The sequence below is a fragment of the Perissodus microlepis genome, chromosome 17 (genome assembly GCF_051167445.1).
Source record: "Perissodus microlepis isolate ML-2025 ecotype Zambia chromosome 17, ASM5116744v1, whole genome shotgun sequence".
NCBI classification, from domain to species: domain Eukaryota; kingdom Metazoa; phylum Chordata; class Actinopteri; order Cichliformes; family Cichlidae; genus Perissodus; species Perissodus microlepis.
In genome coordinates this window covers 13,993,732-14,015,527 of record NC_140477.1, presented here as the reverse complement: position 1 = coordinate 14,015,527, position 21,796 = coordinate 13,993,732, and the positions used below count along the sequence as shown (strand labels likewise).

The window sequence follows — 21,796 nt, the reverse complement described above, 5'->3', positions numbered from 1 at the left end:
GAGCTATTACAGTTTTTAAAAGCTCATTGCCACTCAGCATTCAAAATCAAGCATAATTTAGTAGCAACTGTTGGATTAAAGTCTGTGTGAAGGAAGAAAAAGACATGTTTAAAGTGCTTTGAAGCTCCTCCCAAAATTCTGGACCTCTTGAGGTCACACTAACACATCTACATTTAAGTTTTCTTTCCCCTGAGAAGTTTTTTTTTCCTTGGTAGAGCTCACAAAGTCTTATGTTGAGTCTAAATGCTACAAGCATCATGAAAAATGTCACATTCAGTTGACTTCAGAAGTCTGAAAAGAAGATCTATAATCTCTCAAGATATGTGGGATAAGCATTGCACCATCTAACATTGGTTTACCTTAAGTGAGGTACAAACAAAGACTGATCGATGGTCAGTAGTGCTTCACATGAAAGAAAATGGCTAGTTTTATAAATAAGCTAACATATTTGGATAATTTCTTCTTGATTAGATCATCAGTCTTACATATTACATTTGCAGCTTTGCTTCAAAGATTATAAAAGAGTTAAACTGTTGTTTGCTGTTATCTAAAGTAACTGAACTTAATCAACGCAAATGGTATGAAAAATACCTTTAAAGTAAAACATTAACAGATTTACCAAAAAGAGAGCGCACAAAAACAACTCACAAACACAGAACGTATTTTCTTTTATTACTTTATTTTGTCCCAAATTCAAGCAACACTCCATCCAAGACCCCAGCTCATACATTCAAAGACAAACCAAGTTTCCCTTTATGTACATTTGAACTGTCTCACAAATAAATAAAACGAAGGAATGGATTTAAATAAATAAATACTCTTTGGGACTGTTTTTTGTGTTTGCTGGTGGCGCCCAGCACCTGTAAAAGTCACATAACTGGAGTTAGGAGTTGACATCTGTAAAGGTTATTTACCCTGTACATATATTCCTTCAAGTCATGTATTAAAGACTGGTAGAGGATACACAAATGAGTGATGGCAGTGAAAAGTTGTGGGATTTCCCTGTTTAATTCCAATTTAAGAAGTTAAAAACCACACAGGACTTTCAAATATTTAATCTTAACCTACCAAATAAAAACTTTATAGTATGTTCGTCATATATATATCGCTTTCTTTTTGTTTTAAACCATTAAATGGTGCCTTCAGTATTCCAGATGCAGGCTAAGTTGAGCTTCTGTCATGGGAAAAAACATCAGTGTCACTTTTGAAATGTGGGTTTCTCAGACCAGCTGTAAAAACCTCATTGAGAAGAAACCACAAAATCAAAGATTGCGCACACATGTACACTGATTTGGGGGTAATTAATTTGAAGGGCTGTGGTGATTTTGTGAGAGAAACCAAATAATATTCCGAAAGAAATCCTGATCAATGCTCAGCGTAAGAGCATGCCAGCTGGAACATCTGGACACCTAAGATATTATTTTAAAAGTGAATACAGGTTAAAACACACGTCCCTCGACTTAAAATCTATATTTACAACTGCGTGAAAACTAAATTAAAAGGAAAGAGAAGGCTGCAGGCGCAGGTGAATTTAAAGACAATATAAATTGTGCAAAAAGAGTTGCAAGTCAAGTTTGTACATTCAGTGTATAAACACACTGCATTGCTGAATGATTCGTGACTAAAAAAGTTTTTAAGTCAGTGTGAAAAAGAGGGAACGACCTTATTGTTCTGCTTTCATTTTTCCATGAAGTCTCATGTTAATATTTTTTCTCTTGTATGATCTAAACTAAAATGTTAAACTATAGACTCACGTAGACTAACTGAAGGCTACCGTGGTCTTTCTCAGCCAACTGTCCCGGCGCTCCGGGGGCTGGCCGGGTTGGAGAAGTGCACGTTCCAGGGGTCTTGGCTGGATGGAGCCGCGAGTTTCTCCCGGGACACGTTGCGTCCGTCATCCCCGACCTCTGTTTCTATTTCCGTCTCCATTTCCACCTCCCTTTCCTCCAGCTCCTCGGGCACGGCCCGGGAGTCCGAACCCTCTTCTGTCTGCCCTCGGTTTCTCTTCTCCCTGTGCAGCAGGAGGCGCTCCAGTGGTACGGTGTTTTTCCTGGGCAAGAAGAGGGAGGTCTGCGGCAGGTTCTGACCCGCCGAGTACACCTGTCGGGAGCCCTCCAGGTTGAACAAGATGCCGGTCCGGCTGGAGTAGTACACGTCCCGGTTGTTCTCCAGGAGCTTGTGGTTGAACAGACAGTCATCCCGAAGGCAGACAGGCTGGAAAAGAGAGAGGTGAGAGGGGCAAAATGAAACAAACGGAAATAACCAACCAAATCTTTCTTTGATGCATGCCATGAAATAAATGTTTGTTTGTTTTTAAAAAACTGTTTAAATAAAAATAAATAAATAAATAAATAAAAATCCACGTATAGAAATAAATCGGATCGCATGGAAAACAAAAGTGTTTTGCGGGATTATTAAATATAAAATACACGAAAAACAAACCACACACACAAAAAAACCTCTCACATTAATTACTTCATAGCTCAGAGAAATACAAATAACTCGCTGTTTAGTCAAAGAAACGGTGAAAAACAAATATGGACTATTGTTTGCATTATTTTGTGCAGAAAAACGTCATAAAAACCATAAATGTAATAAAAGTAACTGAAGGTTTGAGGTCTGAGTTTATTGACAGTGACCTTTATCGATGAATGAATATTTATTTTAGACACACTGTGCGTAAAAACTAAGTTGCACAAGGTTCCGACGAAATGCGTGGGGTCGATTAAATCACAAATAAACACTGAGTGAATTCAAATTAATTATTTGCTTACAGAGCTGAACGGGTTGCCCTCCAGGTCCATGCACAGGTAACGGCTGCTTTTGACGCCGAGGATGGCGATACGATCTCTTGCTTCAGATTTCAGTAGAATCACACCTGCAGGAGGAGAAAGGAATAATAATCATACGAGAATACAGACTTTCATTATACTACAGCATAAATATTAGAGTTATCTTACTATAGGTGCTCCTGGACGTAGTTTTGCGCACACTCCCATCTAATCTGATCTCCAAGTAGAAGTTATTGAGGTCTGTGGATGTCTGCAGGTGGACGTATCTCCTTGGGTTCCCCCAGGTGGATCCAACCAGAGGTGATGGGTTCGGGACCGTATCCCCGAGAGGAAATCCCTGCAAGACAGCGAGAAAGAGCGCCAGCACGGTGTCTCTCATCCCCATTCGCCTGTTGACGTCCATTCTGGTTCAAACTTCGAGCTCCTGGAAGTTTTCAGATGCTCTGTTGTCGCAAAGTTTGGAGACAGTTCCTATTTAAAGCCCCCAGAGCGCCACTCCTGCTCACATCCTTTGGGTAAAAAAAAAGGAAAAAAAAGAAACTCGCCCCCAAAGCAGATGTGCGGGTTTGCTGCAGCGGAAGGGCCACTTCCACCTCTGTCTGTTTACACCGATGCTGCTGGTCAAACAACAGAACTCTTATTTTTGGTTAGTCTTGACTCATCCACCTTAAATTAGACCTGTTACCAAATAATTCCTGCTTTAGTTTGGTGTAAAAAGATGTACAGGGTAAATTAAAAGGAAAAAAAACCCGGAACTTACATTTTATTTTTAATCAAACCAGACACGGGTCATAGTATAATTTAGTTGATTATAATTAAGACGTACATTTTAAGTTAAATAACTTATTATATATATTTAACAGAACCGGTTAACCACGGTGGACTAGACTTATGTGCTGGTTCAGTTTGCCTTTGCGCACCTGCAGAGCTCAACAGTCCCTGTGTTTGACCAGCAGAGGGAGACACTTCCTTATATAGAGCAGAGAAACGAAAGCCTGATAGCAAGACTGTGAGAGAATAGTTTCCCCAGAACATCACTCTAAAGTAAACTCACGCTTCAGTTTTGTGAAAATCAGTACCATTAAGTGCAGCCAAATAGTTAAAAAAAAATTAACAGAAATGTTAAATACCAGTGGTGGAAAGTAAGCTTATTCATTCTGTACAGCCAACAAGCCTTTAGATTTAACATGTGGCCTTCAGAGGAGGCCTGACTCCTACACTTGGACCTGCTGTACTGAATTACTACACTCTAAGACGGATGTTTGTCTGGGGTTGAAAAGTGTATTAAAGTTGAATTGCCTCAATTGTGCATTGTTTCCAATGGCCAGCAGGTGGCGACTCTTTAGACTGCAAAAAGGTTGTGTGGAAGTCATCTAGAAAATACTGCTCACTTGCAGGGAAGAGGATTAGCGCATTTTTATAGTAGTATTTTTAATGAACTTTATGTGATTATTATAGAAAAGTAAGAATTCTGGAAGAAATTTTTACAACTAATTCTGGCAACAATAACGTCTGAATTCTGATTAAATCAGAATACTGAGGAAAAAGGTCTATGCGAAAATATTGTTTCCCTCACAACCAACAGGCATGCTATATATATATTTCACTTCTGTTCACTTCACTTTCAAGTTTTGTTTTGCTGAATTCACTATGATTTTTTTATGGTCCAACTTAGAGTAACAAAGGAGGATTAGGGAGAGTTTGCTCTACCTTGTGAAAAGTGAGCAGTGACAGTTGATTTTCTTAGTCAGATTCACCTCCAGTTTGTCAGGTAAAAGAGTTTAAAGAGATAAAGAGTTTAACCAGTGCTACACAAAGAATCACACCTTTTCAAGCAGTTTAAAAAAACCCAAAACAAACTTTTATTGGTATCTCAGGAATACAGTAGACTGCTGTGCACAGCACATACGTACAAAAATAAAAGGAAAAAACTTTAATATCCTTACTTAGCATTGTCTGTTTTCAGAAACAAATAACTGAAGTTTGTTTCTTTTCATTTACAGTCATCAGCAAACCAAAACTAAGGCAGAAGGTGAGGTATATGAGAACAGAGGAGAGGAATAGAGAAGGATTTAAAAACAAAACAAAAAAACAGAGAAAAAGCACACACCCTTAATCAGATTCAGAGCTCAGGCATGCTAAAGTATGTTAATCATTATTTTTTTTAAAAAGAAATTCCTCACCTTGACTTAATTAAATTTGACCTATGATAAGAAAATGGAAGAAAAGAAAACAGATAAATCTGGATACATTTCTTTCTTTTTTTTTTTTGGTCAAAGCTGATAGGTGAGCGTTTTGCTTTAGACACAAACTTTCCCTCTTTTAGAGATTGTTTTTCATGACCGATATTGTTTGAAAAGTCGCTTCCTTACACTTGTTTCTAATCAAGATGTCCTTGATAAGGGGCTGCCAGAGACATTGGACATCTTGATTAGGGTGCTGGCTGAGAGAAGTGCTCTTTGCTTTCATGTCTTGCTCAGCTGAAAATACAGATTCACAACGGTTTACTCCCGAGGAGATCAGTGATATGACACGCAGCCTCATCAATGACAACAATGAGCCTTTTTTTTCCTTTGTTTGTTTTGCTGACATTTTGAGCTACATTTGCTTTGCTGTATATAGCCTTGGCATTTGCAAAAAATGCCCTCAGAGCAGAAACAAGCCATTTAAGATTGGAGAAGAACACTGTTATGATTAAATGAGCCGCTTGTGATAATGTGGCGTGTTCAAATTTTGGGGTGCAGATGGAGCTCAGCAGCAGCAGCAGCAACAGCAGCAGAGGGCACGCCCTGAGGATGGCTGGGGAGCTGTCCTAAAGGACTGGAGTGCAGCAGGAGAGGTGAGGTGAGGCTTTGCGTGACTCTGCTCCCCACACACTGCATTAACTCTGCAGATGTCCCATCCACAGAAATATCCCTACATGACTATTTAGAAAGGGGAGTTGACAGCAAGTTGCAGTGCTGTATTTTAAAGAGGTGGGGCTCTAGTTTCATAGGATGTAGTGCTGTTTCAGAAAATACTGCAGGTAAAAGGAACTACTAGAAATATGTTTTTGAGGCCTTAAGACAGTCCGACCCATATAGAAGACCACCCTGGTCATTGGGGTCGGGGTCCGTAACTCTGACCTTGAACTAAAAAAGGCTGAAAGGAGAGGAGGAAGCTCCTGGGTTACAGCTGGAATCCCAAGGTCTCTTGCTACAGCAAGTAAGCTGTGGGGTGAGGGACAGGCAGAGGTGGGAGGGTGGGATAGAGCTCAGGTATGTGGAAAGCTGCCTGTCATCCTGGCAGATCCGCATTCCTGCAGCAGGTTTGAAGAACAACAAAGACAGCAGGCCAGCTCTGTCACATACGTCTTTCCTGGATTTAAATAGTCCTGTTTCCTCTGCCATGGGCACAGATGGAGGCAGATGATCAAGCGTTCGTCAGTTCTGGTTTTTTTTGTTTTTTTTAAGTAAACAGCTGCAGAAAGTACAGGGGTGAATGTACTTGGGAAGACTCTCAGGAATTCTCAGAATGAGGCAAGAGAAACATCTTTGGAATATATAACAAGATATTTGTGCACACTAACAGCGGGTCTGCAAAGCTTAATACACCTCTAATAAACTTTTCTTATTAAATAATGAGTTTTTGACTAGCTCAGCCATTCAGCTATAGCAAACTAAGATCAAAATCAACAGAAATACAGATGCAGAGTTAAGAATGTGGATCCAGTCCTCGAGCTGAACCGCGCTTTAGTCCTTAAAGTCATCTATAATTGCATTTCAAAACATTTACCTCCAACACCTCACTGCCACTGCAGTGCTGCTGCTGCAGAAAGCAGATTCAAGCAGGGGAATTGCCCCAGGGCATGCACATCCTCCACCAAACTCACTGATGTGAGGAAAAAAACACAAATGTGGAAGCAAAGAGAACATTGAGGCACCATCATCGATGGTCGACTGTGCAGCCTGAACTCTTAACGCCTCATCCAGGCAACTGTATCAAAGCAGCATTGTATGTTTTTTTTTGTTTTTAAAAAAAGAAGAAAGAAAAAAAAGCTCCTGAATTCTTCTTCTTTTACATTTGCCAACTATTTACAAAGTTTTTTTTCATTGGTTTCATGGACAGTAGACATCATTTTCAATAGCAGCTATATCTTTGCCATTCAGAAAAAAAATGAAAATAAATAAATAAAAACCGCATCCCAGTTTACTGTGGGAGCTCTGTCCAAGACTATGTGCTGTAACATTTCTACTGTGCGCTCTATCTGCTCAAATAAAAATTTTCTCCATGCTGGGATAAATACATATTCCACCCTGTTTATATTTCGGCAATCCCACAAAGTCAAGCTCGTGGCCTTGTGCCAGTCTACATGGCTGACGGCTCTCTGGTCTCAACCACAGATTGTTTATTACTTAATCAATCTAATTACAGAAAATAAAATAAACCAGAGATAGTCAACCCCCTCCCCCTCCCCCTGCTGAGGCCCTGTTCGGTGTGTCAGCCCTATTTCTGACTCCAGCGGGTGTCTCTTACATGCAACTTTAAGGGGGCCACAAGTGGGAACACCAAGGCACCTTTAAATCGTGCAGCAAAGGTAGTGAATTTAACCACTGCCAGCTATCGATAATCAAGCGCTGAAAGGTTTGCGTAAAAAATAAATAACAAACTTAGCAGATATTTGAGCAGAACTCCATGCATCCCTTAATCGAGTAAAGTGGTTCTTTGAGGTAACAAAAAGTATTCATTTCACTCTCCAAAAGCACAGAATACAGCTCATCCTCCATCTCAACAAAAAACAAAAGGAAGTGACATTTAGTTTAGTTGCAGCAAGCACCAAGGTAAAGTGGGACAGGCAAAGTCTTCAACTTTCCCCTGTCCATAAAAACAATAAGCAGCACAGTATGGCATACATATACAAAGATAACTATCCAAATATACATATATATATATATATATATCAGAATAAATATTTGTCTTTTCTTTTGCAGTCCATGGGTGTGTATATCATCACTATGCATTTCTATATTACCTGGAGGAACATCCACATGTGCAAATTGTTAAGTTATTGCCAGTTTCTCTCATAGTCGTGGGAGGAAATGTGTGACAGTCATGGCGGTGGTGGCCTTGTTGCCTCTCTTTACACGGCCATGCTTGCTGAGGGCGATGTAGAAGCCCTTGTAAACAAAAGACTCATAGGCGTTGTAGTTGTTGGGCAGCAAAGTCTCCTTGAACTTGCACTCGTCCTTGAAGACTCTCTAGAAAAAGAGAGAAGGACAGAGGGGTGGGGGCAGGGAGGGGGTGAGGGGTGTCAGTAAATCTCATGACAGACGCAGTACGAACATCACAACATATGCATGGTTTCCACATGACCTCTGCTTTGGAAAACAGCCTGCCTTAGACAGCATGCTTTGAGGGAAACAGGAGGAGCAGGCATGCTGTTGCAAAAGAAATGCCCTTTTCAAATGCAGACACCGGCCTCCTGCTTTTACTGCTAAACTCATAAAAAAAGTCTCCCGACTGGGTTCACATCCTAACACTAATCAAAAGGAGAAGTGAACGAGCTGCAATCAAAGGCTGAATAACACAGGAACACATTACAGTGTTTACTAGGACACATTGTATTAGCATAAAAAACCCTCTTTTGCTACAAGTGCAGATCTGTTGTACATATATATGTGTAGAAAACTCTGTTACATGTAGATATCCTGCTTGGTTAAAGAATTAACATTAAAGCACAGTCAAAGTACGGCAAGTAGAAGCAGTGGTGCTAATTCTGACTTTAATATCGTAATTTTCATCAACTAGTAGTTAGAAGCTGTCATACCATGGAGCAAAAAAGGCTAATACAATATTTTTACTGGCTTTGGCAATTACAGACATATTTTTATATATTATTAATTTCTTTTAAATTAACAAATGAAACCAAACTTGTCAAAAACCTTGAATACGGACTTAACAATCTAAACAGGGCAAAATTATGACCACAAGTGATAAGTTTGATTTTCATATTCAGCCCAAAGCCCAACACAGCAAACTGTAAATTAAAAATCTAACTATCATTTCCATTTTCACTGTGAGATACACGCCAGTCTGAGCTTGCAGAGTCATTGCAGATACACACTATTAGGCTTCAGCACTAAGTTGTAAGGTTGGATGGGACTCAGATTTATAAAATGTCCATGTTTCAAGGATTTTTATGAGACATAAACAGCTCAGAACAATATTGTAGAATCAAATTTTAGTGTAAGAAGAGAGACCTGCTGTGATATTTGACATCAACTGTAGCTAAAAATACAGAAATTACACACACACACACACACACACACACACACACACACTTGCCTTTTATTTGGCATCTAAGGCATTAAACAGCATGTCATAACTGACCTACTTTTACAGACTGGCTATAATTTCCCTGTCATGATTTCACTGAAGATCGTTTGATTGTGCATAGCAGCTTCAGGAAAAATGAGAAAGAGACTCTTTTACACGCGGAATGTAACTAAGTACATTTACTCAAGTACTGCACTGGGGTACTGGGGCACTTTAAATGGAAATAATGCACCTTTAACTCTAGCTGCTTTGCAGGTTAAGCTGAAATATTATCACTGAGTGGGTCGTTCTGCTGCACAGCAACTTCATAAATCACTGTTTCCGATAACAGTTACTTTTGCTGAAATACAACTGTGAGTGTGGCATTTTTACTTGTAATGGAGTACTTCTACGTGGCACCACTGCTTCTTTTACTTGAGAACAGGATACTTAAACCACCGACAGATTCTGACACAGCAAAAGATTTGAACATTGAAGCTTTCTTGGACCCTGCTGGGAAGCCCCCCTATCATCGCGGCATATTAATAACACAACAGCACTCATAAAGTCGTGGATGCAGCAGCTATATGAACTCGTCTTACACTGAACAGGATATGTGTGTATGTGTGTGTGACAAGGAGAGAGAGAAAAAAAGGGGGTGGGGGAGCCTCTGAAGTTGCGCACAAACGTACCGTTCCGTATAACCTTCCCCTGCTGTTCATTGCGACAAACAGCCCACTCCTCACTCCGAACAGGCTGATCACTCCTCGGTCCACGGTAGAGATCTCTATCAGACCTGAACGAAACATACTGTTAGGGAAGCAAAGACACAAGTCACACTGCGACTGGGGGTAAAGTCGAGTAACTGGCCTATGCAGCAGGGATGGGTGTAACCTTGCAGGTGCATTGCGACTGGATGATGCTCTCCCTGCTCAATTAGCCCCTTTGCAGTTATCAGCTATTTGCATGTTCGACTCTGCGAGTGTAGTCGAGAGCGTGCTGAGAGGGACGGGAGGGTGCCCTGCTGTAGGGGACGGAGGGTAAAAATAAGTTAGCGTCTAAACTGGCTCAAGCATTCATGTCATGTTTTTGGTTTGGGAGGATATTTCGCACTGCACGGATGCAAAGCTCAGTACACTGGTTTTGCTTTCGGGAACTTTCAACCATGCCGACACCTCTTATTAAATATCATGCAAGATAAGTGAGCGGCTCTAACTTTTGCACAGCCCTGCGCATAGGGTTACACTCTTTTTCTGGGCCCAGTGCTTTGCCGGATGCAACTCACTGTATTGGTTCTCATTGTGTTCACCGCTTATCCTGCCATCCGGGAGCACCTGCAGGTGAAACCCAATGCCCACGTTGCAGTACAGTCGTCGCACTCTTTTGATGCCCTGCAAATAGTCACTCTCCCAGTTCAGCTCCGATTTCCCCCCAGTTATACCCAAGTAGGAGCGGGAGAAGAGGGTCTCCCACTTCTTTTCCAGTAAAGTCGCATTAGTCCTGCTCGGAATCGGATAAGATGAAACGATTCCCCAGAGAGAAGTCCACAGTACAATAACTGCCAGTAGCGTCCAGTGCGTCCGGGCCCCGCTGGACATACTGTAGTGGCACCTTTGCGCAATGGCCATCCAGTTTACCTTTGGGGCACGTGGTCAAAGTTACCTGCCCTAAAAATGCAACTCTTCTTGATTTCTGTCCTTTGGCATGGTGGTGGTAAAGGTTTATTTTGGGATCAAGATAGATCAAGGCCCCATAGCCCGAGATCTGAGCAGGAGGATTGGGACAGAGCGCGTCGGAGCTTGAATTGGTGCCGGTGGCGATGATCATCTTTCGCCGCTCCGCGCCTCTGATCAGGCAACGCTGGCCGTGGAGGGGGACACCACTCACCGCAAAACCAGCTCACCTTGCCCCCGACTCTCACATCCTAAAATGACATCACTGTGACTTCACCGCTGCACCCCCCATCAAAAAGTAGGAGATGGGAGGAGGAGGAGAAGAGTTACAGGACCCTGGCAGGAGCGGCAGCTCTGATAGGAGTAATGGGGGGTGCTGCACCTTCAAATCAGCGTCAAATAAGCGAGACAGATTGAGAAGAAGAGCATCCTGTGGTGCATTTCAAAATAATAATAAAAAAAAACCTTCCCTGCATCAGCTTCTCTCCCAGACCTTCTGGTTAAAAAAAGCTGCACAGTTATATGCTGTGGCCTTTACAAAAACTCAGTCTAGCTGAATACACAGGATATTTTTTTATTACTGAAGTCAAACTTTGAGAAGCTAAAATTATTTCTAATTATCACTAAAATAAGTTTTATAATGCATCGCAGCGAAAATACAAGTTCACAAAAACAGGGGTGGATTCGCCATGTTTGTCATCATCTCGTCTTTATTGTGTTTAAGGTGACAGACGCTTGATAAAAGGCAGTGACAGCAAATAAAAACACAATCAATGCATTAATCTTGAGTTTATGCATTTAGGCATTATGAATGAAAATGACATTTTTCCTCATGTTTTTCTTTAAATTGTCACCCGCAAAAAATGGAGTTGAAAGAAATATGTGAACAGAGGTACTCAGGTTTACTTCTGTTTTTGGATGACTTTGGATATGATTTCAAACACAGAATTGTACTTAAAAGTTCAGTGATTGAGTTTTTAAATGTATGAAGACAGCTTTGATTTATAAGTTGATCATTTTTCAACTAACTGAATACTTGTTTACATTAAGTATCACCAGAAAATGGTAAATAAATAAATAAACATTTCCTAGAACTTATTTTGGTCGTTTATTGTGGTACAAACAACATGCAGTGGGATGTTCATACATTCTTTTCTTATTTTATTATGTCACATAATTTGTGTACATGAAATACTTATAATGACATTCTCAGTAAATACAAGTGAAAATGCTTTGACATTAAAAAACAAAACAAAAACATGCTTTAACTGCAGCAAGCACAAACACTTATGATAGTGTAAATGTTATTAGCGGTTATTTTGTGTTTAGATTTTTTGCTTAATGTGGATCTTTAATGTAGTTTACTGTTTGTGTGGCCCTTTACTGTGCAATGCAAGGATTATGGGCATTGTTGCAATAGTAATGCTGAGTGATTCTGGCTATTGTATTGAAGACATACTTTTATAGTAATAAACTACTTATAGTACTTAAAGTAGGAATACTAAAATTGAAGAACAATGGCAACCAAACAGCTGACAGTATTATACTTTACTACTAAAGTATACTAAAATTTATATTCTATATAGCCGAGAAATGTAATGTTTTTATACATACGGTAGTTGTAGATTACAGTGGGTACACTGTAAAATAACAATTTAATAGTTGTAAATCTAGATGACAGTGCTTACTGTACAGTACAACCCCCCCCCCCAAAAAAAAAATAAATAAAATAAAATAAAAATAAAAAGTTTATATGGAAAATTACAGTAGGATCTTCAAATGTATAACAGCATAAATGACAGTATTATACTTAAAAATGTATATGTCATATAGCAGGGAAATGTAATACTTTTTACAGTCGAATACTACTGTTGTACTTTACATGAGGAGTTATAATGGTATAATGGGAAACATACATGTGGCCATATTACAGTGTAAATGCAGGACATTACTATTTGTTTTTACAGCAAATAACTGTTCTACATTACAGTATAAAATTTAAACAGTTAATAGTTAAATGCTGGCAAAATCATTTAAGTACTTTTTGATAGTTTCCAAGCTGCGACATTGTCTGATTTTATTTTGAAGGCAAGCTAACCTATTTTTCAGCCTTCCTCTAAATAATGGAGCTGACTTAACCCCGCTCTTGCTCACATGGGAGACATGTGGGAGGGGAGGGTGTGTGTGTGTGTGTGTGTGTGTGTGTGTGAGTGTGTTTGACTTTCATTGGCTTTAAGCAACCATGGGATGGATGGATGGATACTGTGTCCAGGGCCCAAATCGGGACGGTGGTCATATGTCCTGGCAGCCTGCTGCCTTATTTAGAAGGAAGGTGTAAAAACAGTCGCAGCCAGTCACAGCAGAGCAAATGGCAATCATGTCTGACACTTCCTTAGCTGTTTGTCCAGGAAGTTTACACAACCAAATATTCTGCCTGGTCAGATTGCGCGTTATTATTGTAAGTAACACACCCTGCAACTAACATAAAAATATAACTGGCATATATCAAATACTTGGCATTGTTTTGGGTAACCCATTAAATTCAGACCCAGAAATAAAGTTGTACTGCTGATGGAAATAATTAGGCAAAAATAATCATTTTACTTTGGATAAATATCCACATTTTGCTCTATCATCATTTAAAAGACTTCATTTCAACAAATTGACATGGTTTGTTCAACGGAAACTATTTTCGCAATGAAATAATTCTTATTTACTGCTTCTTAGCAGTACATAAAATCATTCTAGTGAATGATTTAGAGCATACTATAACGCCATTCTAAGCATTTACAACATTTACTATAATTTCCCTTGTGGGTGAATGTATATAATAAAAAAACAAACACTGTCCCTGAATTATTCACAATCAATAAAAAGGTTTGGTTATAACATTGTGAAAATAAAAATAATTCTGAGTGCACTGGGTTCACCCCCTCCGCCTCGCTTTACATCCATGTTTGCATCCTGCTCTGCAGGGTGCTGGTAGGAGATGAAGGCTCAGGGGAATTCCCAGATTGCCACAGACCTCTGAGGCCCCGAGGTGCTATCTGCTGCCAGGGAGCCTCAGACCCACCTTAGCAACTGTGGAGGCCTCAGTGCAGATAAACAGCACTACCAAGAGACCCCACGATGGAAAAAAAGACAACAAATAAACAAACCGTTTTAATTTAGATTCTAAACTGGGAGGATACGTTTGAAAATGGCCCACAGCCAAGCTGCATTTAGACACACCGACATACTTAAAAAAACAATCAAAGCTAAGCAGGAAATGCATGTATGTTATGAACACAACTGCACAAAAATAGTCTACATTGTCATAGTTTAAAGATCCAAACATGCAATATCATATATAGTCAAAGCAGATGCTGGGAGACATTTTCTGTGGAGCTCTAGAAATACATTTACTTTTGGTACTAGTTAAACCAGCTTATTGGTCACCTGGGAGACAGTGAAAAGAACTTCTGTCTCTATCTGTATCTCTTCTTCTTCAATTGTTGCATTGGTTGCATAGTGTGAATCTTTATAGACTCTAAAAGACAAGAACTGGGTGCACAAGTTTGACTTTATTTAGGATTGTCTCTAATCCACAAGGGGGCAAAAGTAAACATACAGGCTCAAATATATACGTGAACCCCAAGTAATATTTGGTCAACTGTGCCTTAGCAAGTTGCACCTTGACCAGATGCTTCTGGCAGCCATCAACATGCTTCTGGGATAATTCTGGATATTTAAACACTCTTGGCAGAACTGATAGAGTTCATTTAAGCATAGTCCTGAAATTTCTAGTTGGTTTGAACTGAAAGATTTGGGAAGGCCATTCCAGAAGCTGTTATCCTGCTTCATCCATTTCAAAACCAGTTTTGATGGTGATGTTTGGGATCATTGCCTTGTTGGAACACACGACTTTGTCCAGGTTTCAATCATCTAGCAGTCTATTTGAGCTGAAGTTGAAGAATTTTGAGGTAGTCCTCCTCTGCCATTATTCCATTCACTTTGTGCAATGTACCAGTACCACTGGCAACAAAACAGCCCAGGAGCATGATACCACCACCACCATGCTTGACAGCTAGTACAGTGTTCTTAGTCAAGTCAAGTCAAGTCATCTTTATCTATATAGCACATTTAAAAGACATCAAGTGTCGGCCAAAGTGCTGAACAGAGGGATAATATAATAAAAGAATTAAAATAGAAAGAAAACATTTAAAAAATTTTAGGCATTTGTCACTCAAGCCTGTCACGCGTGCAACTTGTTCAAAATGCAGCCGCAAGGCTCCTGACGGGTACTAGAAAGAGAGAGAATATTACCCCGGTACTCGCATCTCTACATTGGCTACCAGTTAAACATAGAATCGATTTTAAGGTTTTATTATTTGTTTTTAAAGCTCTCCATGGTTTGGCTCCAGGTTACATTTCAGATCTTCTTAGCCTGCACTTACCCACTCGATCTCTGCGCTCCTCCAGTCAGATGGTTTTATCAGTTCCACGCTCCCAGCTCAAATCTAGAGGTGACAGGGCTTTCTCCATTGCCGCCCCGAGACTCTGGAATAGTCTTCCCCCCTTCATAAAATTCTCTTCATCCTTGGAAGTCTTTAAATCGAATCTCAAGACCTACTTATTTTCCAAGGCTTTCGGATCTCTTTGATATCTTTTTTTATTCTGTCTATTTGGTCTTTTATCTTATTGGATGGTGTTGTATGTGTATAGTACAGTGTTCTTAGGCTTGAAAGCCTCAGTTTTACTCCTCCAAATATTCCCTTTGTCATTGTGGTCAAATTGCTCAATCTCTGTCTCATCTGGCCATAAAACCTTGGTCAAGCTTTTGGCTTTGGACAGCTGCAAATGTCTATCAGGATTGAAGGTGGTGCTTTTAGACCAGGGGCTTCTTTCTTCTTTCTCAGTCCATAGAGACGTAAAGCTGTCTTTACTGTGAACAAGAATGTTCCAGCAGTTTCTAATTCATGGCAGGCTTGAGCCTTTGTGGTTCCTGGGTAGTTCCTGAACATCCTAAAAAATCTTCTCTAATCAGACGGTGACAGTTTGGGTCTTCTTCCAAAGAAGACCCAAAGTGGTGATACATCTGAATAACAGTATTCAGACCCATTTGTTTGAACTGATGATCTTGGAATCTACAGATATTTAGAAATGTTTATTTAATGAATTAAATTAAATGTATTTAATATTTATTTAGGTCAATCATGATCAATAACTAGAAGTGAGTGGGCCTCGGCCTTGTCAAGTCAAAAAACGCTTATTAAAAGATTTAAGAGCACATATGTGTATATTTGACCTTATATTTACACTTTTGACCCTGTGTGGATTAGAAAAAACATACATTGAAATTTGCGCACCTAATTCTTATTTTTAAAGCTATTAAAGATGCATGCATGTGTGAATTGTTTCATCACAGAATAAGAACACTTCAAAGATTCTAGGGAGCAATAAAAACACAATCATATTATCAGAATAAAATAACAAGAAATTGCACTTGAAAATATCCCAGAGGGTTTTTGGATATACTTAATTCGCTGAGTAAATTAACGCTGTGGGCAGAAAATTTGGAACCAGGATAACCTTCCATGAAAACCCCCTTGATGAATTGAAGTAAAGCAGAGAATTAGGATTTTTTTTAGTCCCAGTGGGACAGAAATACTGGACCAGGCTGAATAACAAATTAATGACACAGGCTCTTGATTTGCTTTGTAAGCACACGACTATGCAAACCAAGGCAACCAATACCCTGAATAGACAAAACTATTGACAGGGTGGAACTTTAATCAATGGAGAGTGGCCACCTTTAATGAGATGGTGCTGAGCTCCTGAGATTAATTCAGCTAATGCTGTTAAACTGGTGTGACGCTGAGCCTGCTCTTTAGTACAGACACCTCTCTGAAATCCTGAAAACTTACAAACAGATGCAGTTTTGAGCAAATTATGCTTTATACCACGTTTTTGCACAGCAGAAGATTACAGCAGACAGAGTGGGTAAGGGTAGTAAACATGCTTTAATCCTACCTACTTCACAGTCACTTAACATTAAGAGAGTAAATGCAGGAAAAGAGAAAAAAAATGATATTTTTATCAAGAAAAGTAGCTGATTATCATCTTTAAAAAGCACTTATTCATCAATAATGTAAAGTCATGCTGCAGTGATTTGTTATTGGAGTTTTGGGCCGCTAAAATGAAAAAATGACATCAAGCCTGTGTAAGACGAGTGACACGTGCAGCAGCCTTAATTTCCTCTAACGCATACACACCGATTACTTTAGTTTAGTTCACGCTGTCTTTAAGATTATTCTTCTTAAGTTTGGAAACTACCTCCAGGGCCATAAGAGACATGAAGATGCCTTTGTTGTTACAAGCATGTTGTCTACTATGTTGGCTGGCTAGTGAGAGAGTTGAACAATACTCACCAAACTGTGGGGCAACAGGAAGGCAGAAACTTGCACACATATTGGAGCAAATTGATTTCTCCTGTAGACTCGGCTTGACTGAATAAATTAGAGCTGAAGTAGATGACAAAGAAACTGGAGACTCAAACAAACAAAAGTATCTGCATTTTACTGTCGTCATGTCAGCTGTCTTTTCTGCAATTATAGGATCTATTTAGTGCTCACACCCACACACACACACGGATACACAGAGCTTAGTCGGAAAACCAGAAAGGAGCATAGGAAAGAGCTTTCCAAACAGCTTTTGTTCATATTACCAAAGTGTAAGTAACTGGATACAGGAGGACGCAAAGCTCTTTCAATCACTTTTTTATTAACAGGGGGTTTAAATGATGATATTGAAACAACAGCTGGGAGACCCTGAGACGGAGAGGGGATTTCTCTAGCATGACATCAGAGTCACTGGCAGGGATGGGAAATAATACTCAGTCCAACTGTGTGAGGACTGACAAAGCTGAAGAGGCCTTCACAGGAGTAAAACGTCACAATTGCAGCAGTTAATGTCACTAGATTTACAGGTATTTACTCATAAACCAAGGACATATTAAAACAGTGAGTGGATGATAGCGCATGGTGGAAAGTCACTGAGGAAAAAACAAAGTCATTAGGATCCTGAATGCTTGCGAAAACCTTTGTGCCAGTGCATGTTGCAGTATTTTGTCTGGTTAAATATGAGCCTTAAACTGTTGGTGGGACTATATAAATGAGTTACGGGTAAACTGTCATTGAAATCCATAAGCCTCCAACTCTACACTTAAAAGTTATAATTTACTTTGCTCGGGGAAGAAAAGCAGACTGGTGATCAATCTAAAACTACTGGCTACAATGGTAGCACCCTAAAGGAGCAAACGGGTTCAGCTTTTTGCTGAACCAGCTAATGTATAATTCAGTAGCTGGGTCACGCTTTTGTCTTTTGCAGCTTTGCCTATTTATGACACAGAGAGAAGGTGGAAATACTGTGAAAACCTTGCTAACTGACATAAAACGTATGCAGTGGCTTTAAACTACGGAATAAATCTGGTTCTTTCACTATTACTTTGTCAAGCTTAAAGCTCCACAGGGGACACAAAGAGCAGCCTGTCAGGATGGAGGGTTCCCAGTAAAAATATCTTTTCAAGGGTACAGCTTGTGCACCTTGCAGAGAAAGATGTGCCTGCTGCTAAATTAGGCGTACGGTGACTAAGGGAAAAAGAAGCCAGGCAGAGGTGACTTTTCAGGCGGTTTAAATCCCAAAGAAATGACACAGCAATTTTTATTTTCATGCCAGGAAGACATACACAGCACACAGTTGTTAAGTACATGTGTTCAACTATGCTTATTAATACAAATATCTAATTAGCCATCCACAGCGACTGGGTGTAGACAGGGTCAAGACAACCTGCTCAAGTTTAAACTCAGCATCAGAATGATGAGGAAAGATGATTTCAGTGACTTTGAATGTGACGTGGTTGCTGGTCTGAGTATTTCAGAAACTGCTGATCAGCTGAGGTTTTTCCACACAACCATCTCTTGGGTTTGCAGAGAATCATCAGAAAAAGAGAAAATACCCAGTAAGCAGCAGTTCCCGGGTAGAAAATGCCTTGCTGATGTCAGAGGTCAGTGGAATATGGCTTCCAACTGATGTTGAAGCAAGTCACTTGTTACAGGTATGTAGAAGAGTAACACAGTGCATCAATCCTTGAAGGAGATGGGCTACAGCAGCAGAAGACCACGCCAGATGCCATTCCTTTCAGATAAGAGTAGGAAATTGAGACTGCAATTGACACAGTGTCACCAAAACTGGAGAACATGATTGAAAAAATGTTGCCTGGGCTGATGAGTCTCAATTTCTACTTTGAGATTTAGATAGTAAGATCAGAATTTGGCGTAGACAGCATGAAAGCACGGAACAAACAGAAGATTTATCTCCACCAAATGTGTGATGCTGCCATGTCAATGTGGATCAAAACCTCTGGGGAATGTTTCCAGCACCTTGTTGAATGTATGACATGAAGAACTACGGCAATTCTAAAGAAAAGGGTGGCCCAATCTGGCACTAGTATGATGTACCCATTTCAGTGGCTGGTGAGTACAGTTCTCACACCCTTTGTAACATTAAAACTTTGCACTGTTTAACAGTTATTTCTGTAAATTTTCAAAGCAAAAATCCAACTTTTTACTGCCTCCAACTTCATAAAGGTGAGGATTTGTTGTTGTCCTTTGTCACATGTAAGGATAAATTTAATATAGTAGGATTTTTCACTGTGTTACACATCCATTGTGGGACAGGTGAATTTTAATTGGAGTATTTTATCAAGCAAAAACTGTGAGAACTGCATCTTATCGACAAAGGCCCCAGGATACCGTAGAATTGCTTGTGCACTGGGAATAGTGATTGGCTCACATCATGATCATTGATCTCCCTTTAAGCTCAGTAATTGCGATCTTATCCCACGGAGCTCAAAGATGTGTAAAAATCTGCTCAACAAGCGTGCTATGTTCAGACAGTTTTGCAAGCATTACACTGGAGTAGTGTTAACCTGAAAAGTGCAAGCTCAGCAGGGCTGTCGACTCATAAAGCCTTTAGCATGTAGCACTAAGAATGTTTTACAGAGCAGTTAATATGGCATGTATCTCAATTTCTGTCATTCAATACCTACTGACTACATTTTAAATACGATAACACCTGCTGAAAAAGACAATATATCAAATAAAAGTGCAAGGATAAGTTGAACAAAAAGTGTAATTTTTACTAGCATGACTGAGTACCTGATCCATTAAAGGATCAATCTATCTGTGGTGGTTTCTTTTAACCTCAACATTAATCTTGTCTCTTCTCAGCTCCGTACAAAATACCTGAGGTTGAAATTTGGTCACTGCCAAATCTTCGGCGTAATCAACTGATCCTTCGATGCAAAAGCTGGCAGTCTTAAAGAAGACCACGAGGAAGGCTATGTTTACGTGGCTACCATGCTGAAAAGTCAGACAGTTTGGTTTATGGCTGTAGGAAGAGATAGAGATCAGAGGAGGTGTCAGCTGCTGAGTCGGCTGCCGATTCCCCTGGCTCCTCTTCCCTCTCTCCCAGGAACCCAACACCAAACCAGGCCACCGGGACCGAGCAGGAGAATGTGAGGAATTCTCTCAGCACATTTGCTCACTGCTTTGCACGTTCTCACCCTTGCGGGATGAAAACCATGCCGCCAGCCCCGTGGATGCGACCGCCTTGCCCCTTTGTGAGCGAACTCGAGGGTGGGCAACAGGGCGGCAACGAGCGGAGGATCAAGGCAATTTTGCTGATGGGTAGAGGAGAGCGTCAGGAATGGCACACTGCTGAGAGAGTGAGTCATCCTGGATGGAGCTGCTGTCATCCTGCCAGCACAACAAAGATCAGATCATTTATTTTTGTCACGGCCCCCGCTGGATGAAATCTAAACCCATAAGGAATGGATCAAAGCTTCTGGCATGCTGCCAGTCCTGGAGAGCAACTAATAACAAATGGCACTTGAGAAAGATCCAGAAAAATAAGTAGCCAACCAGTTTTTATTTCTTTTTAAAACAAAACCAAATCACAAACAAATTTAAGTCATTGAGTAAAACTTGGAAGCAAAGTAGCAGACCACTGATTACTAGTCTTTTCTAGTTCCAAAGATAAGTTGCTGGCAATTAAAAGCAGCGATCAGAACAGAATGAGGAGGTAAAACACCACAGATGACCTCACGCAGAGGGAAAAGGAGCAACTGTATAAGCAGGTGAGGAGGTCAGGTGGTAATGGTGACGTCTGGTGGGCAGGTGTGGAATAATAAGCACAACAAGGAAGTCCTGAGAAGAAAAAATGGGTGTAAAATTTCATAGCGTATCTTTAGAATGATTTATTTCTCTCCTGTAAATGTTTATTAAGTAAATACTTTAACTATTTTAACTGTAGATTAATGTAAATAAAGACATTTCTGACAGAGCTGCCACAGCAGGTAGTGCTGCATATTCAATCTTACACCAGATACCCTTCCTGATGCAAAACCCAAGGAATTTGTGTCTCCCACAAATTCCACTTATGAATCACTTATATGTTTAGGATGACCAATTAACCCAACCTCATGCAAGTCTTTGGACTGTGGAAGGAAGCAGGAGTACCAGAGAGAACATGCACCCTCCACACAGAAAGGTCCAAACCTGGATTTGAATCCCCAGTATAAGTTAAAAAAAAAAAAAAAAGTATACAAAAAAACCTGAATTATGGGGAACCAAAACTGCCCATAGACAAATAAATACATACATTTTAAAACACATACAAATACAATACTATTTCTAATAAAAATAATAAATGTAAAATTTGTAATGAGAAAAAAAAAGATTTATCCCGTGACACACTTATAATAACAGCTTCTTCATTTGCTTAGTAAGGCATAAAAATATGCAGATGCAAAGATGCAGAAATAAACAACAGGGACAAATTTAAATGTGGAAATAAATGGAAAAGCAAAATAAATAAATAAAGAAAACCTGAGGATAATTAACACAGAAGCCAATAAATATAAAACTATTACTTTATGTGGCATTTAACAATGCCAACAATCATATTTCATTTTATTATATTATGGCTATTTAATAC

General features: G+C 39.8%; 2 protein-coding genes across 2 annotated transcripts; both read right to left on the bottom strand.

Annotated features, from left to right (window-relative positions):
* Positions 1-693: 693 nt before the first annotated feature.
* On the bottom strand, positions 694-3,524 carry fgf23 (fibroblast growth factor 23). The gene is made up of 3 exons (XM_084910506.1): positions 2,961-3,524; positions 2,775-2,878; positions 694-2,214 (listed from the first exon to the last, which is right to left on the bottom strand). The coding sequence occupies exons 1-3, from the start codon at positions 3,193-3,195 to the stop codon at positions 1,786-1,788; spliced, it is 768 nt and encodes a 255-aa protein (XP_084766632.1). The 5' UTR covers positions 3,196-3,524; the 3' UTR covers positions 694-1,785.
* Positions 3,525-4,627: 1,103 nt separating this feature from the next.
* LOC146369367 (fibroblast growth factor 6-like) lies at positions 4,628-11,142 on the bottom strand. The gene is made up of 3 exons (XM_084910663.1): positions 10,372-11,142; positions 9,779-9,882; positions 4,628-8,029 (listed from the first exon to the last, which is right to left on the bottom strand). Exons 1-3 carry the CDS (start codon positions 10,712-10,714, stop codon positions 7,853-7,855), a joined length of 624 nt encoding a protein of 207 aa, XP_084766789.1. The 5' UTR covers positions 10,715-11,142; the 3' UTR covers positions 4,628-7,852.
* Between the last annotated feature and the right edge of the window lie 10,654 nt (positions 11,143-21,796).

Bases quoted from the DNA above. Each gene is read 5' to 3' on its own strand.
- fgf23 (XM_084910506.1), bottom strand. From the start codon at position 3,195: ATGGACGTCAACAGGCGAATGGGGATGAGAGACACCGTGCTGGCGCTC. The intron at 2,879-2,960 runs GTAAGATAACTC...CTCCTCCTGCAG, and splicing joins TACGTCCAGGAGCACCTATA to GTGTGATTCTACTGAAATCT. The intron at 2,215-2,774 runs GTAAGCAAATAA...TCTCTTTTCCAG, and splicing joins AGGGCAACCCGTTCAGCTCT to CCTGTCTGCCTTCGGGATGA.
- LOC146369367 (XM_084910663.1), bottom strand. From the start codon at position 10,714: ATGGCCATTGCGCAAAGGTGCCACTACAGTATGTCCAGCGGGGCCCGG. The intron at 9,883-10,371 runs GTGAGTTGCATC...TGTTTCGTTCAG, and splicing joins ACACAATGAGAACCAATACA to GTCTGATAGAGATCTCTACC. The intron at 8,030-9,778 runs GTACGTTTGTGC...CTCTTTTTCTAG, and splicing joins GGGGAAGGTTATACGGAACG to AGAGTCTTCAAGGACGAGTG.